The sequence below is a fragment of the Clupea harengus genome, chromosome 11 (assembly GCF_900700415.2).
Source record: "Clupea harengus chromosome 11, Ch_v2.0.2, whole genome shotgun sequence".
Lineage (NCBI taxonomy): Eukaryota > Metazoa > Chordata > Actinopteri > Clupeiformes > Clupeidae > Clupea > Clupea harengus.
In genome coordinates, this window is record NC_045162.1 from 24,820,657 (window position 1) to 24,837,921 (window position 17,265).

Sequence of the window (17,265 nt, forward strand, 5' to 3'; positions counted from 1 at the left end):
CCTTTATAGACAATAGATTTTGATTGACGTCGGCGTATTAATTGCAGCGGGACAATTTAAACAAAACTTTAGTTTAGTTTAGTTTAGTTTAGTTTAGTTAGGGCTGTGTACTGTTCTCGCTACATGTTTTACACGTCCAGTGTGTTGACAGTTCAACAGTCAGCCAAACTTGATTTCACGAGCCAGGTAGCGAGCGCCTTGCTCCTTTATTGATGTGAAAACATATGAGTGAAACAATAATACACAAGAAACGGAAATACTTAGAACTATCTTAACTAAACACAGCAAGTTACTATTAGATTCATTACACCAAGAATCAGAGCAACAACAGATTACAGCACAGCTGGCTAATAAGTGCTAACGTTAGCCACCAACAGAGTTATGAATGAATGGTGTGCTAACGGTCACATATTATAACGTAACGTATCTAAATGAATAATAATTACATAATTAGCTAACACAGTTCATAGAATTTAAACATAGGTCACTTACACATATTTATCACAGTGTGAGACAGCGAAAAAACTTAGTCATTGTTTTCGAGGGTGCGAGGAAAAGCATAATTTAATAGAGGCTTACTAGATATGTGCGTTACTAACTGTCACAGTTGTTCCCTATCCCACGAGAGACGAGTATGATGTCAAAGTAAAAGGCAACCAACAGAAAGAAATACAATACTGTGTGCGTGCAGGGATGGATTACCGAACGGGCCTACCGGGCCCTACACCAGAGCCTCTGCGTGAAGTCGCTGGTATTAACTTTGCTTGCTGTCAATTGTCTTTGTAGACTTTGTATTTGTTAATATCAGAGGTGGCTTAAATGTATCTCTTATTATTTGTGGTTGGAAGCGCTGTATTTGGTTAACCCTCCTGACCCATGGTTTCATAATCCGTCCATGTGTGCGTGTCCATTGCTTGTATGTGCTATGCATTTGTTTCATGTTGTAATGTATTGACATTACAACATGAAACAAATACATAGCACATACACACGTAGGGTACACACCCGTTCTGCCCCTGAACGTCTTGGGTGGGCCTAGGGGCTGAGCGGGGGAGAGAGACAACAAGGCCAATCCCGGCATGGAGGTTGCCATGCACATTCTGGTGGCGCGCCTCTCGTCTCTCACTCCTGTGATGCTTTTCAATGGGCCACAGAAAAAGTTTTATGAACCACTGCCTTACCCTAGCCTGGGGGTCATACTCCCGAGGGGGTAACCCACCTAGAACCCCCCCCTGTTCCATATCACCAGAACCTATAATTACATATATGCATATAAAGCAACCTAGCTTTTCCCCTCTAGATTATCTCCAGATTATCTCCACTGTGGGATGCTGCTGCAGTGTTTCCACCTGATCCATTTGCAGAAACCCTCTGTTTACCAGCTGCCCATTTCCACCAAACTGTTATGCACAATCTCTATTGTGCATAATATCTGCTTATCTTTATAATCGTAATTTATAATAGTAATTCACTAAACTGTTCTACAACTAAGACTTGGATGCTCTCCATTTTTATCCAATTTCAATGTGTGTATCATGTAATATTATATGCCGTTATTATGTATGCCAATATGTTTTTACCTGGTGCGTGTATAAATGAATCTGCTTGCTTCTGATTCTCTCTTTTCCTCCTCTCCTCATTTCCCTTCTGCCCCCCCCCCTTCTGTCTTTCTCCCCAGCCAGCCTCAAGCAGATGGTCCTACCTTATGAGCTGGGTTCCGCTCAAGGTTTCTTCCTGCTAAAAGGGAGTTTTTCTTTTCCGCCTAAGCTTGCTTAGTGCTAGGGGGTTCGGCTCTGGGCTCTGTAAAGCCCCTTGAAACAATTAAAATTCTTAATTTTAATTAAATTAATTTGGGAAAACTACTCAAAATGACATACACTGGCTAAACTTTCTAGATTTAAAGATCTAATGTACCAAAAGTGTTCCGTATTCCATATGCAAAGATTTGCTTTGGTTTAGTTTGCTTAGTGGTATCAACAACCGGACAGGCAGTGCAGTAGGTCAGCCCTGGCATGTCGATTTTCCCGAGTTGCAGTGAGAAACTCGGGGACCGAGGGACTAAGCACTTTCCCAAATGGAGCAGAGACAGAGGAGGTAGACCAAATAATACATTTTCACCCAGTTCTCTCTAAGGTAAGGATTCTATTTAAAATATTACTTCCATTCTACTACATCAACAATAATCACTGTCGCCATTCGTTTATCACTGGTTTAATTTGTTAGCCAACCTGTGCCAATCTAACATTAGCCAAAGAGGATTGCCCGTTAGCATAGCTAACCAAGAGCTAGCTAACTTTACAGGTTTCTGATCCAAGTTCGCTAGCAAGTTAGCTGATACGCAGCTAACATTAGCATGTCGTGGGGAACTCGAAAATGTTGATTGATGTTGAGCAACAGTTAAGCGTTAAGTTACAAATGTAGTATGACACGAGAAGACAAACTAGGTATATTGTAACAATTGACATAGCTAGATGTCTTCGCTAGAGGCATTCTACTCTCACACTAACATGAGCTAGATTAGCTAGGATACGTAGTTACCGAGGCTATCTAGCAAAATTTGCTAATACTCGAGTAAGAACATTGTCTTATTTTGCAGTCATTAAAAGCTGAGAAACCGCAATTGTTAAAGACAAAAGTTGATTTGCCAGTTTGGAGCTAGCAGTGTTACAAATGTATTGATACATTCACTTGTTTGGCATGAGAGCCTTGTGTTTTGTTAATCTTGAATACATTATTTGTGTCTTTTCAAACCGTATCTAGTAACTAGCGGGCTAGCTTGGAGGCTAACCTTCCACCAGTGATGAGGCGAATGGTAACAGTCAGTTTACTGAACAACTTCTGCCAGTTTCTTTTTCACCAGCTAATGTTTGTGTACTGAGATTGGTTACGGATTTACAAATCTTATAATGCATGGTTTGTTCCTCGAGTAAGTTGGGTGTTGACAGTGATGACGACTATTCAACGTTAGTTTGTGTCCTCGAATACCGTTAGGTACATTGTATTAATAAACGATAACGTTAGTTCAGTGCTTCCCCAAACTTTTCATGGCAGGCCTGTCTTTGACAATGGAAAACCCCCCACCACCACGGTGCAAAGATTGATACATTCACGTATTATATGCAATACAAAAAAAAGTTGCATTGCTTTTCTTACATTTTAAGAACATTTGAACATTTACACATTGTCAATTTAATTTCACCAATCAGTTCAATTCAAATATTTTATCAGATTCTATTTGATCAGAGCTCTTGTTTAAAACACTTTTATCTTGTCACTGCGTGATCAATCCATACAATGTTCAATTATAAAGTCAGCTATAAACCCATCACCAAGTTGGTTAGTTATAGGTTACTATGCTGTAAAAGCACTGCCAAACTAAATGTGTAGTTGATTTCTCAATTGTTTTTTTTAACCCGCGTCCCACACTTCGGGAACCACTGGTTTAGTTAGTGGGTCCAACACACTTAGAATGTTAACTATATAATGTGTAGTTGTATAGTTTATGCTTATCAAGGGTTAAGTTAGTCAGCCACCAGAAGATGAGAAGTAAACCTGATCCCTCTGGCTTGTATTTCGCTCGACCATTGTTCACTGGGGAAGGCAGTGTCAGATGATGCTCGCTTTTCAGCCGTTCGTTCGCTGCCACAAGTACTGATTCATGAAAACTCAGTGGCAGTTGCTGTTTTTGCAGACAGCATCTAGATCTAAATCCATGTCATTCCCCTAATTCCCCACAACTTGGAATCTATAAAACATCAAGTTGTCAGTTTCAACTATTTTCTACGCCCTCATCCTTAAGTAGGCGTAGTGCTACATCACTTGTATTGGATGTGTTCTTGGTTGTTGTTTTAATCTGGTGAAGCGGTGTTGCAACAAAATATTTTATTTATGTTACTTTTTGATGTTGATTTGTACCGGTACATTTGGTTCAAACTCAGCAAGGCAACAAGTGTTTCTGCTGTTGATGTGTTGTCGTGTTGGAAGGCCGCAAAGAAGTGTGACAGAGAGCGATGGACTTTGTGTTTTAGCACAAGGCCTAACTACTATCCTGATACCAGGGATGTGATAATCTGCTCTGCTAGCGGGGGATTAGACCTGTGTGTGTGGTGTATTGCTCTGGATCAGCAGGACGGTGTGACCTGCAAGTAACTCACACACTCAACTAGAATTGGATCAACCACTTGAGCATCCAACATTTGATGTGCATTACCGTTGAAAAGTTTGGGGTCATTTGGAATGTTCTTGTTTTTGATAGAAAAGTAAATTGAGGATTTCTTTGACGAAAGCAACGTTTGAAGGACAAATTACTATTTCAATTAAAAAAATCATTATTTGTAACCTTATCACTGACTAGGCTAGCTATATTCCCTACGCATTTAGCTATATTTCCTATTCAGATTAATTTCATGTTGTCATGGAAAACAAAACAAACATTTCTAAATGACCCTAAACTTTTAACGGTAGTGCACTTACTTAAAAATTATACGTTTTACAGTGTGTACAGTGACTTTGAACTTCTTTATTGAGATGATGGGTGTCTTGCAGAACTCTTTAGGTGTTGCTACAAAGTCATAGGGAACGGTCCTCATCAGGGCATAGATTGTAGTTAAATAATATATAGCAACTGTATTTGAGTGATTTTAGATGCCTGCTTCTGTAAAGAATGAGAGAATATCCCTTGTTCTGACTCTTCTAACTCATCCCTGTTGTCTTCTCTTGCTTGTCTCCTCATTCTGTCTCCTGTCTGTGGATCTCCTCCTGTCTGTCCCCACTGTCATAGTGGCCTGAGCGTCAGCGGCCATGGGTGACACAGAGATGGAGCTGTCGCCAGCCCACCAGCAGGAGGCGCTGCAGAAGAGCCCGTCTGCGTCCTCCCTGTCCCTGTCCACCGCCTCCTCCCTGTCACTGCCCTCCTCCCCCTCCTCAGGCCCGCAGAGCCCCGCCAGCCCTAGCATCAGCACCAGCACCAGTGATGGGCCCCCCCTCACCAGCAGCAGTAGCCCATCGCTGGACGTCATCACCGAGGGAGTGGGGGAGCTGACGGTGGTCATCGACCCTGAGATGGCCAAGCTGGCCTGCCAGGAGGTGCTGCAGAAGGTGAAGTTCCAAAAGGGTGAACTGGAAGTGGGGCTGCCCCAGGCGGCCGCGGACACAGAGATGCCCACGTTGGCTAACGGCGCGGCCATACACATCAGAGACGAGCCGGTCAGCCTCACCCCTGCGAAGCCCAGCACAAAGGCCGGTGAAGAAGTGGAACCAGAGCAGGCGACGCCATCCGGCTCGGGGAAGAACGCACGGCGGCGCCAGAAGCAGCACAACTCGTCCAAGCAGTCGTGGCTGCTGCGCCTGTTCGAGTCGAAGCTCTTTGACGTCTCCATGGCCATATCCTACCTGTATAACTCCAAGGAGCCTGGCGTGCAGGCCTACATCGGCAATCGACTCTTTAGCTTCCCCTACGAGGATGTGGACTTCTACCTGCCGCAGCTGCTCATCATGTACATCCACATGGACGAGGACGTGGGCGACGCCATCAAGCCCTACGTTGTGCACCGCTGCCGGCAGAGCATCAGCTTCTCGCTGCAGTGCGCCTGGCTTCTGGGCGCCTACTCCTCCGACATGCACATCTCCACGCAGCGGCACTCACGTGGCACCAAGCTCCGCAAGATCATCCTCTCAGATGAACTCAAGCCTGCCGGCTCCAGGCTTCGGCCCCCTGTCCCCTGCCCGCCGCCATTGGCCGTCCTGCACCACGAGCACGGCCTTTCGCCCTCAAAGCGCACGCATCAGCGATCCAAGTCAGACGCCACAGCCAGCATCAGCCTCAGCAGCAACCTCAAGCGCACGGCCAGCAACCCCAAAGTGGAGGCCAACCAGGATGAGGTGAGCCAGAAACTCCAACACACACACCCATCTGCTCCAACACACTCCTACATAAAGCCCCTGTGCCCACCAACACTTGTCATTGGAAGTGGTTGACTAACCTTGTAGCCTTTCTCCAAACACCCTCAAGCATTTACCTGCCTTAACCTATATGCCACCAGACATGCCCAACTTATCAGTCCCTTGGTCCACCAGTGCTGTCACTAGCACCCTTTTTTGCTGTGTGCCTCAGGTTTGACTGTGAACACTACTAGGAGGACCTGTCTTCTGTAATTGTGGTCACACACACACACACACACGTTTGTACTGGTCTTTACAATCAGCCATAGTGCACAGTGTTGAATATCTTGATTGAACCCACAGGGGACTTTGGTATTGCAACAGGACTTTGATACCGATCTTATCACGAATTGCAACACTAATAAAACATTTGGTAATATGGTTACTCTTAGTCAGTAATTCAGTTTCAAATGATTCATTTCCGAGTTAGTTTATGGGCATTATGTTGTCACAGTCTGTCGAGACAATGAGTAGTAACTCTGTTCCTCGGTCCAGCCCGTCTCAGACTTCCCATGATCAGGTGGTAATTGTGAGCTGCTGGTTATTGTGGGGCTACAGATTGACTCTGAGTCATTAGCACGCCCATGGGAACATTCTATAGGGCTTCCCTCATCACTGGTGAAGTGCCTTACCAGGGGAGTGAGGGTTGACCTCTGACCAGACATAGAAGCACTCCTTCGTGATTAGATATTGATAGCAACAGTGGTGTGTGAGTTTGAGGGTGAAAGACCGCATTTGACCAGAACACTGAGTAATCAATACCGTCTGTCTGCCTGGCATAACAACTCAATTTCCACACACTGTTGTGACGCACACAAACACTTTTATATGATTTTGTCTATTTGTGCTTGTCTTAGGGCTTTTACTTTGGGCAGTATTGCATACTGTGTGTGATAGGTGCTTTGGGAAAGCCTGGCCGTCCCTCCGGTCTTGTGGGTTTTTGCGGGTGGTTATGTAAGCGGATGTGTGGAGGCCTCGCATCAGAGCGAGCTAGAGAAGCAGCACTGATTCGTGATATAACACACCAGATCAGAACCTCTGCTGTCTATCCGTGTGCAACAGCCTCCGTTATGTCAGAGCCTGTTATTCTCCTGTTGACCATGTCGACCCCATCTCAAAGCGCAAGCGCACACACACACACACACACACACACACACAGAGGAACGCACAAACCCTGCCACTGACCTCCTGGCCAGGAGCGCCCCTGAAAAGAACAGAGGAAAAAGATCAAACTTTATTATTGTTTTTGTTCTTAGTTATACACAGTACACAGTTAAATTCCTTGAGCTATTGACTGGGAGCTTTCCACAACGGCCAAACCTCTCACTGTCACATGCAAGTACTCATAGCCAACAACTATGTATTGTAACACAACTGGGCGCACAGCAACCAATATACCGATACTTAACAACAACAACACCAACAAAGACGCCTTCGTGGGCATTCCACTGGGGTTGTCAGGTGGGCACCTTCCTTTGTCCGTGTGTCATTGAATTAGGCCCACAACACCTCCAGAAGGTTCAACAGTGCTGTCTGTCATCCCAGACCCACCCTCCTCTATACTCACGATAGGTTAGGACACATATCAATACAAGAGACCACAACAGATACACCCAAGCTTACTAAGAGAATTCCAAACAACAATCGTGATGATGTTTTTTGTCGCCTTCTCGGATATATCTACCTTTCTACATAAAAAAAAATTTGGGCTGGAAAATCTGAAGAACGCCTGCCTGAAGAGCTTTCAGGGATTTAGACATTTTCTCGAGCCCTGCCTGCCTGCCTGTCTGTCCACTTGTCCATCCCTCTTTCTTGTGTTGAGTCGTGTCTTGTTAGTGTCGTGTGTTTTCAGTTGCCATGCCGCTCGGTTTGCCTCCAGTCTCTCAAGTTCACCTCGGCCCCGCCGTCCCCTGCCTGCTATATTTACTGACGATAGGATGAGTCAGCTCCACGCCTGTTACCATCCACACACACACACACACACCATCCACTTCAGCAGTTCCTTTTAGTCAGTTTTTATGTGCTTTGGATTTACTGTCACTCGCATCAAGGACACCTAACCCAGGGCCACCAGCCAAGTGAATGCTCAAGATCCCCTTCATGCTGTAATGGAAGACACCTGTGACTAACTGGAAAGTTGGCGTGTTGCTGTTTCTAAGTCAGATTTTTATAGCGCGCTGATGGTCTCTGAAAGCCTATCTGGAAGGGAAATGGTTTGACGAGCTGTTGAAGTTGATTGATGTTCACTTTTTTTACTGGTCCAATTTGATGTTGCACAGCTCTAGGAAGTGGTTGCAGAGCATTTACAAGAAGGAAATATGTAAATTTTTAAACATTCTGTAAATACACAGTGCTCGTTTTTGCATGCTCAAACCCAGAATTCTAGATGAAGTGACACAATTCAATCCTCTGGTGTTTGCTCTGAACCCTGACTTGCACAGCACTCTAAATTCCCCCTGTAGGCAAAGGGAGCATCCCTTACACGAGTCAGGCGCTCTTTGTCTGCAGTCGGTCTGCTCGAGCCTTTGTCCTGAGAGCAATACGCGATTGTTCAGGGGGGGAAGAAGACCAACAGCACCTATAAAATAAAGGCCAGTTTGTCACTTAACCTTGGGCACGCCATGTTCATTAAGGCCACTCTTCCATCTGCAGTGTGTGCCTGTGCCTGTGTGTGTGTGTGTGTGCCTGTGTGTGTGTGCCCCTGTGCCTGTGTGTGTGGTTCAGGGCCCTGATTAATGGTCTGCTGCCTCAGGGAAGGTGTGGCCCTCCCCGCCTGTTTGACCTGCGGTGGCTCTGTGAATGGACTGTGAGCATCTTTATCTGAGAGGATTTTGGACTCTCTCTGCTCCGGTCCCCCTGATAATGAGGCTTTATTTAGACTTGCAAACAACACCCAATACAGTACGCTACACAACGCGTTCCAGGAAAGCATATTGATGTTCCTTTTCCTCTACACCCCCTTCACACACACACACACACACACGCACACAGACACAGACACACACCTCTTGCTTCTCCTTTTTGTGGCCCTTTCTCTCCTTGTGCAAGTTTTCTGGTGACTGACTGGTCATGTGAGACTGTAGGCTTTAGGTCACGCTCTCCCCAACAGTTTGAGGCTCAGGCATCATGTGCTCTCAGCTACAGTAATACTCCCCACTGAGGTGTGTGTGTGTGTGTGTGTGTGTGTGTGTGTGTGTGTGTGTGTGCGCGCGCCTTTGTCGTCAAGACAGCATACTGATGAGGTTTTGACCACGAGTGTGTTTGTTGAAGTGGCCTCATGCAGCCCTGCTCAGACTGTCACTCCCTCTAGCCCACTGTCCTCAGCGCTGGTCACGGTGCAAGGCAGACATGTCAGCCAGAGCCAGAGCCAGGCCAGGCTTCCCAGTGGGGATTAGGGAGACGCTGGGGCCTGGGAGACGTGGCCTGGCTGTCTGGGCCTGCTGCGGACGCTCCCTCAATCCCTAGCTGTCGTCCGACCTCTGCAGAGACAGATCCAGAGTCCAAGTCCATCTCAGGGTTTACGTTGCCCCCACCCAATCATTAGTTACACCTTCAAGTTGAAGGGTTGTGCAGACTAACAAATCCAGATGGGTGACACGGACACCCCCTCCCCCCCAAGGATGAAATGATATGTACACAGTCTCCTCCCACTCCATCCCATGTGAACAGGTCAAAGCTTCCAGCAATAATTGTACGCTTTGTTTTTTGTGCTCTGTTTTGTCTTTCGCTCTCCACTCCCTGCTCTCCCCACTCTTGTGCTCAAACATCACAACCCTCCACCCCTCACCCCACAACCCTCCACCCCCTCACCCCCCACCCCCTCACCCCCTCACCCCCCCTTCTTCCCATCCATCTCTTTCTCAGGATCTGGCTTCCAGCTCTGACAGTCTTGAGTTAGGGACTGGTACAGTAAGTCCGCTCCCTCTTCTCTCTTCCCACACCCCCCTCCTCTCCTCTGCCCTCTCTTGCCCCGCTCCCCTTTGGATGTTGCTGTGCATTGTATTGTGGGATGTTTCCATTGGTTGTTCTCCGGGTTTGTTTTATCAGCCATCTTCCACCTCCGTCAAGAATTAAATTACAAGCATGAATCACAATTTGAATTTCTAGTCATAAATTTCCACTGAGGCTCTTTTAAAGTGTCTCTGAAACAAATAAGCCTGTATTTTAATGCTGCAAAGGTTGTGATGACATGCTTGCTAAATTCGTTTAAACCTTTAAAGCTTTCTAGTCTTATTTATTTATTTATTTATTTAAACCATGCTTTTTTTTTTGTCTGTTTATTTTGGTGTCTGTCTGAATTTGCATAAGCTCCAATCACTTACTATTTGTCTTGGTTTCAATCATACATCTTGGAGTTGGGAACTGGTTTGAACTTTGGCTCATCTTTCCATCGAGAAAGGGTCCAGAGATTTCGACATTTGGGTTTATAAAATGGCCAGCTGTTCAAAAATGGGCTTATCTGTGAATGATTTGCAGATGGGTCCAAGTGCTGTGAATTTAGTCACACATTCCGTCCAAGTGAATTTGCACCCCTCTTGTCAAGTTTGCATTTCCATTGGAAAATCAACAAAAAGATTTCCTGAGCACACTTGATAAGAGTGGGTGGACTGTTCTAAAGGGGGCCCACGACTGGCTTCCCTCTTATGATTTGGCATGAAGGGACTATCTCTATCTCTATCTTTGTCTCTCGCTCCGAGTCATTGGGCAACTGGGGGAACTGGCTCCATCTAGTGTTGTGAACATGAACATCTCCAGAACGTGTGTCCTGTGGCTTTAGACTGCCTGCTTTTTTGCCATGTACTGGTAAAGCCTCACCTATGACTTTCATAAGTGAATCATTTTTGAATGACCAAAGGCTGGTGTGAGTTCCCAGGTGGAGTATGCTGTTCATCTTGTACAGATAATTCCAATATGATATCGTAATTTGCACTACATATCAAACATCTCTATGTAACATATTTGAGATGCTTCTAAAGAATCTCTTAATTGAACTATTTCAAAGTACTTTTCTCTAAATGTGACTTTTTTGTGTTACTGCTGCCATTTTCTAGTCCCATCTAATGTGCCTGTTCTCTCTCTGTGCCGCCTGGCGCCCCGCCCCCCCCCCCTGTTAGCCCGTGCGCCTCACGCCGCAGAGAGAGTACATCAAGTCCCTGATGGGCATCGGCAAGCGCCTGGCCGCGCTGGCCACCAAAGAGCAGAAGACCTCGCGCCTCATCTCGGAGCTGTCACTGCTCAACCACAAGCTGCCCGCCCGTGTCTGGTTGCCCACAGCCCCCTTCGACCACCACGTGGTCCGTGTGCCCCACACACAGGCTGTGGTGCTCAACTCCAAGGACAAGGTGGGTGGAACGGAGAACAACATAGACGCACGTTTCTGTGAATTAACTATGTTTTATACATATATTGCTACTATTTTGTTCACCAGACAGGTCATTAAATAATCAATATGCGGTCAACACCTACAACTGACATTGTTTAAGTTTCAATTCAAATCTATGTGTTTGAATACAGAGTCAAACCAGCCAAATTGTGTTCATTCTTGAATTGCATGTTATATTTGGCCAGCAGGCCCATGAGTCTGTCAGCTGTCAAATGTGTAGGTGTGCAACTCATTTTGGAAATCCACAATGAGGTGCAAGTGTGCTATTATCCTCTCCACCATATGAAAACCAGTAAGAAAGTACATACAAGGTAGCAAAGCTCTGTCTGTTTAGAATTTAGTGATTACTATTTTATATTACATAATAATATGCGTTCGACTTTGTTATGGAGAAAAAACCCCTTGCTGAAAGTTGTAACTCCCTCGACAGGCTCCTTACTTAATATACGTGGAGGTTCTAGAGTGTGAGAACTTTGAGACCTCCAATGTGCCAGTACGGATTCCAGAGACACGCATTCGCAGCACGCGCTCGGTGGAGAACCTTCCGGACTGTGGTATTACAGCCGAACAGCGAGCTAGCTGCTTCTACCCCGTGCCCAACTACGACAATGATGATGAGGCCTGGTCTGTGGATGACATAGGAGAACTCCAGGTGGAGGTTTGTATCATCTCCTTGACATTTCTCTGGTATTCTTTTGTTGTTTATGGACTGTTTGCATATCTAGATGTTATTATGACTGGTTACTGCTCGTCATCGATGACTTACCACTTTATTTGTTTCTCTCAAACCAGCTGCCAGAAATCCACACCAACAGTTGTGACAACATCTCCCAGTTCTCAGTGGACAGCATCACCAGCCAAGAGAGCAAGGAGCCCATCTTCATCGCTGCTGGGGACATCAGGTAAGCCACGGCAGCAAGCAGCAGTTAGAGCTGTTGGCACGTCTTTACGTGAATGTATGAAAAAAAAGTCCCTGTTCTGACACTGTGCAGTAGCTTTGCGTTGTTTTCACCCCACGGCCACTGTGTGTGTTTTATGTGTGCTTCAGACGGCGTCTCTCGGAGCAGTTGGCACACACGCCCACCACGTTTAGAAAAGACCCAGAGGACCCCTCGGCGGTCGCCCTCAAAGAACCCTGGCAGGAGAAAGTTAGGTATGCATCTAGATAAATCAGGGTCTTTGTTGCTGCATGTCGCTGGGTGTGAAGCCCTTTTGTTGTTAATTGTAGTTGTCTACGTTGTGCTTTGGTGGTGCTGGTTGTTGTTACTTGTTGGTTGTATGTGTTGTCTATTGCTAGTCAAAGCTATACTTTGTGTTCATGTCATTGTTCTCTTTGGCTAGGCGGATAAGAGAGGGCTCCCCCTATGGGCACTTCCCCAACTGGCGTCTGCTGTCCGTCATTGTGAAGTGTGGAGATGACTTAAGGCAGGAGCTCTTGGCCTATCAAGTGCTGAAACAACTACAGGTGAGCTTAGACACTTGCAAGCTTAGAAGTTTGATCAGAGAATTGGGTCAAATCATGGGGTGTATATTGTAATGTATTTGATTACCAGGCCTTATATACTCAACATCCTCTGTAAATAAGTTACAATAACAATCAATACTTAAATAGAGGTATTTCTTATGAACCCATATAAATGAGTGCAGTCCACATGGCCCAGATGATACTAGTTTGTTGACATTTATAACTTGAGAAGATTGAGCCGTTGATGCTTTTCTTTGTGCAGTCCATCTGGGAGCAGGAGCACGTGCCCCTGTGGATCAAGCCCTATAAGATCCTGGTGATCTCGTCAGACAGTGGCATGATCGAGCCGGTGGTGAACGCCGTGTCCATCCACCAGGTCAAGAAGCAGAGCCAGCTCTCACTGCTCGACTACTTCCTGCAGGAGCACGGCAACTACACCACCGAGGCCTTCCTCACCGCGCAGCGCAACTTTGTGCAGAGCTGCGCGGGCTACTGTCTCATCTGCTACCTGCTGCAGGTCAAGGACAGGTGAGGGCCTATTGCAAGATACTGAACTGAGTAGTAAAAGTGCCCGGAATGGTGTGATATGCTGTGAACTCATTGTGAGCAGAACTGTCTGGAGTTCAGGCTTTGAAACTAAAGAGCTACTTGTATATTCTCCTCCATTCTAGATTATTTAACCTTTCTGCAAAAGTTTTTTCGCTCATTTTACTACATTTCATTATTTTATTTTATTTCTATACATTTACTACAATGAATTGTTTTATTCACGTTTCTAATTTTACTCCTGTACTTTCTAGTTTAGTTTGATGCTGGATAGGATAGAGAATTAGATATACTGTGATGCTTAACTTGTCTAACTGTTTTTTCCACATATTTTGCTTGTCTGTCCTCAGGCACAATGGAAACATCTTGTTGGACTCTGAAGGGCACATCATCCACATTGATTTCGGCTTTATCCTCTCCAGTTCTCCAAGGAACCTGGGCTTTGAGACCTCAGCCTTCAAACTAACCAGCGAGTTTGTTGATGTGAGGATGCTATGTCTTTGAAGCTGCAGAAACTGTCAAATAATTGTATTAAGGCTTTGTATCAAAGCTTTCCTGGGACCTGTGGACTTCCTTAAACAAATGATCTCGAATTAACCTCACATAGTGTGAGTCCATTAAACTGTAAGTGGACCTGAGCCAGTCCATCCTTGAGCTTGTAAACCTGGCATGTCTTGTCATGACGTACAGAAGATAACCTTTTTTTGGCGGTGGGTGTTGCAATTTGTCTTGTCTTGTGTGTTGTGTTGTCTCAGGTGATGGGTGGTTTGGATGGGGACATGTTCAACTACTACAAGATGCTCATGCTGCAGGGCCTCATAGCTGCACGCAAGCACATGGAGAAGGTGGTCCAAATAGTGGAGATTATGCACCAAGGTTTGCCTCCTCATCTCACTCTGCTTCCACACAAAAGCCACCAGACACTGGGCATAGTATACCCCCTCCCTAACATTTTAAAGACAGCAGTTATTTTTCCCCCTGCTGATCATGGGCAGTGCAATATATATATACTTGAACTGTTACTATTAAAGCGTTCCTAGTTCTTTACACTCTAGAAACCCTTTTGTCTGTGTATATGATTCTGAGTACTTCTTCTCAGAGTAGATCCTTGTCTCAGCTCAGGGAGAAATGATGTTTAAGGGTGGGGAAGTGGCCATTAATGGTTCCAACTGGTAAAATAGGCTGATTATTTCCATTGGTATTTTAGTGGTTTTAAATAGTTTAAAAGGTTTTAAAAATCCAAGTAGATCCTGATAATGTGAAATGTTAAACCAATAGTACAAACTAGATGAAACACTTGCAACTGCTCATTGAGCTGACGGGACCCCAAAGCTGTCAACCCCTATGTTTCTTTATCAAAGCTGCGTCAAAGTTCACTTGTAACATCCCATTCCCTCTCTCCCTCTCTCCCCTCCTATCCATCCACAGGCTCCCAGTTGCCCTGCTTCCACGGGTCCAGCACCATCCGCACCCTGAAGGAGCGCTTCCACATGAGCCTGACGGAGGAGCAGCTGCAGGTGCTGGTGGAGCAGATGGTGGACGGCTCCATGCGCTCCATCACCACCAAGCTTTATGACGGCTTCCAGTACCTCACCAACGGCATCATGTGATCTGAGCCGGCCGTCGGCGGAGAAGAAGCTGCCCCGTTTAGGCCAGCAGCTCCTCCCGGAATGGATGCGGACCAGAGCATGGGACTTTTTACAAAAGAAAGGCTGCACCACTTGCAATGCAAAAGACCACTCCTCTTCCCTCTTCTCCTCCTCTTCCCTCTTCTCCTCCTCTTCCTTGTATCCCTCGTTCCCTCGTCATCCTCTTTGCTCTCCAGTCAGCACCCCTGATCATACATTCGCTCATACACACAAGCACACACATACACTTTTTTTCCTTTGTGTTTGCCAGCCCCTGAGAGCTCAACCCACAAACTAGACTGATATCCGATCGCTCATGGATTTTATACCTTGACTGAAGAGGTCTCAGCTGTGAAGTTAAAGTTTCTCTTTTTTCTCTCCCTTTAATTCTTCTTGATTTCTCTCTTACTTTTTTCACTTCTCTCTTTTTTTCCCCCTCCCCGCTCCTTGCTGTTGTCTTTTATTTTTGTTGTGTTGTCTATTTATTTGTGATCTCTTGAGGCTCCTGTAATAAGTTTGTATGGTTTTTGTCCAGCTTCTGAGTGCCTCTCTGAAACTCGCTTGAGGCCCTTCAAGCACACAGGCTTTCCCTCGCTCCTGCATCCAGTCAGCACCTGCTTGGTTTCTCCACCTCTGTGACCGCTCACACACACACACACACACACACACACACACACTCTCCATCACCATGCGTCACACACCTAATCACTTTCCAATACACAAGTCGAGCGCAATGCTGCAGGACTGGTTTTGCTGCTCGTTTAGGTAATAGCAGTAGAAAGGGGAAACCTGTAGACAGTAGACAGTAGAGGGATTAGCTACAGTCATTCAGTCTTCTCAGTGGTATCTGTGCCCCTATTTGGCTTGTAAAAAGCCTTTTCATGAATGAATAGGGGCCCCTCCCATTGAAGGAGCCTGATCCTTTACTTTTGATATTTGCTTTCTGGTTTCATCGATGATTAGTTCACATACTGTTTCTCCAGGTTTTTTTTTTTTTACCTTTTCGCCTAACCTGTTTTTGACCAACTTATCCATCGTATGTGCAAATCCAAAGAAAATGTATTTACATTAACATTAGATTAACTTGCGTTTTTAACATTTGTAGTATGTAGGGTATAGCACATAATTGATCAGAATGCATAGTTGAGTTCTGATTGCTCAGAGGTAGATTAACTGGACTGTATGTTATGTGAAAAAACAGCGAGCGCTATATGTTGGTGTCGACACTCATCAGAACAATGATATGATACTCTCACATACCATATGACTCCTTGGGCTGAGTTGGTCTGGGTGCAGACGATGATCCGAGGCGTACCTTCATCTTTCCAGCTGCTAATATTTAGAACTGAAAATACACCCAGTGCACAGCTCTCCTTGCTGATGTTCAGCGAATCAGAAAAGACAAAGACTGGGCAGTGTGTGGCTTTGGCCTTCCCAGTTTTTTTTCCTTTTTGAACTTACATTATTGACCAGTTGGCTCTCTGAGCCTCTGTGCATGCAACTCCAAAGGCTTGTCCTCATTTGAGAGTTGCTGGCAAATGTTCTCATTGTCGTCAAACTTTTGGCTTTTGAAATCACCAGGAAGAGAGGGAGGAGGAAGCTGAACCATCGTCTTTTACCCTGTTGTAGACTCTGAGCCACTGAACATTAGCTTCAGTTTTGCTGGAGTAGAGTGCAATGACATGAACTGTAACACTGAAACTCTTGTGATCGAGTGCCTCTGAAGACTAGAGAGAAACTGATAGGGCTTCAGTCCATGACGCGGGACAAAACTACACCAGGCATTTCAAAATACGTGGGATGGATGAATGTCAGAGGGATAAAGGTTTTTGAGCTTTTTGAAGACACTTTAATTTCTTTAACACAAGGGGCTGAAAAGTGAGGGGACTATGCCATCAGATAGACTGGTGTAGTGTTCCCTGAAACCAATGAGTATTTCCTTGAATAATAAAACAAGCGCCCTCTACATTTCCCCCAAAGGATCTCCTGTGTTTCAAAAATGGGAAAAAAATGAAACCTATTTCCTAAAGACTTATCAAAGTGTGTGTGTGTGTACCCAAAGGAACAAATCAATCAGAATGTATTTGTTTGTTATAAACCTCCCCAATCCCATTGCAATCCCACTGGGCAACTATTCTCTTCATTTTTCTACAACATGTCTGTTTCTTTTGTCAGACCTGTTTCTTTGTGACCTGTTTTAACGGACCAGCTCTTACGATCATGTGAATGACCTCCCTTAACTTGTGAATGTCTCTTTGTATAATAAATTAAATGTCCTTGTTTGCCCATCTGTTTTGAAACTC

At 45.3% G+C, this 17,265-nt stretch overlaps 1 protein-coding gene across 1 annotated transcript; it reads left to right on the forward strand.

Moving 5' to 3' along the window:
* Positions 1–1,759: 1,759 nt before the first annotated feature.
* pi4kb (phosphatidylinositol 4-kinase, catalytic, beta) lies at positions 1,760–17,250 on the forward strand. Its single transcript, XM_012837483.3, has 11 exons — positions 1,760–2,133; positions 4,781–5,880; positions 11,055–11,282; positions 11,754–11,981; positions 12,116–12,225; positions 12,372–12,476; positions 12,665–12,788; positions 13,051–13,316; positions 13,685–13,817; positions 14,090–14,210; positions 14,763–17,250. Exons 2-11 carry the CDS (start codon positions 4,801–4,803, stop codon positions 14,942–14,944), a joined length of 2,577 nt encoding a protein of 858 aa, XP_012692937.2. The 5' UTR covers positions 1,760–2,133; positions 4,781–4,800; the 3' UTR covers positions 14,945–17,250.
* Positions 17,251–17,265: the final 15 nt, after the last annotated feature.

Excerpts from the sequence above, each read along its gene's own strand:
- pi4kb (XM_012837483.3), top strand. The coding sequence starts at position 4,801 with ATGGGTGACACAGAGATGGAGCTGTCGCCAGCCCACCAGCAGGAGGCG. Across the intron at positions 11,283-11,753 it reads TGCTCAACTCCAAGGACAAG|GCTCCTTACTTAATATACGT; the intron begins GTGGGTGGAACG and ends CTCCCTCGACAG. Across the intron at positions 11,982-12,115 it reads TAGGAGAACTCCAGGTGGAG|CTGCCAGAAATCCACACCAA; the intron begins GTTTGTATCATC and ends CTCTCAAACCAG.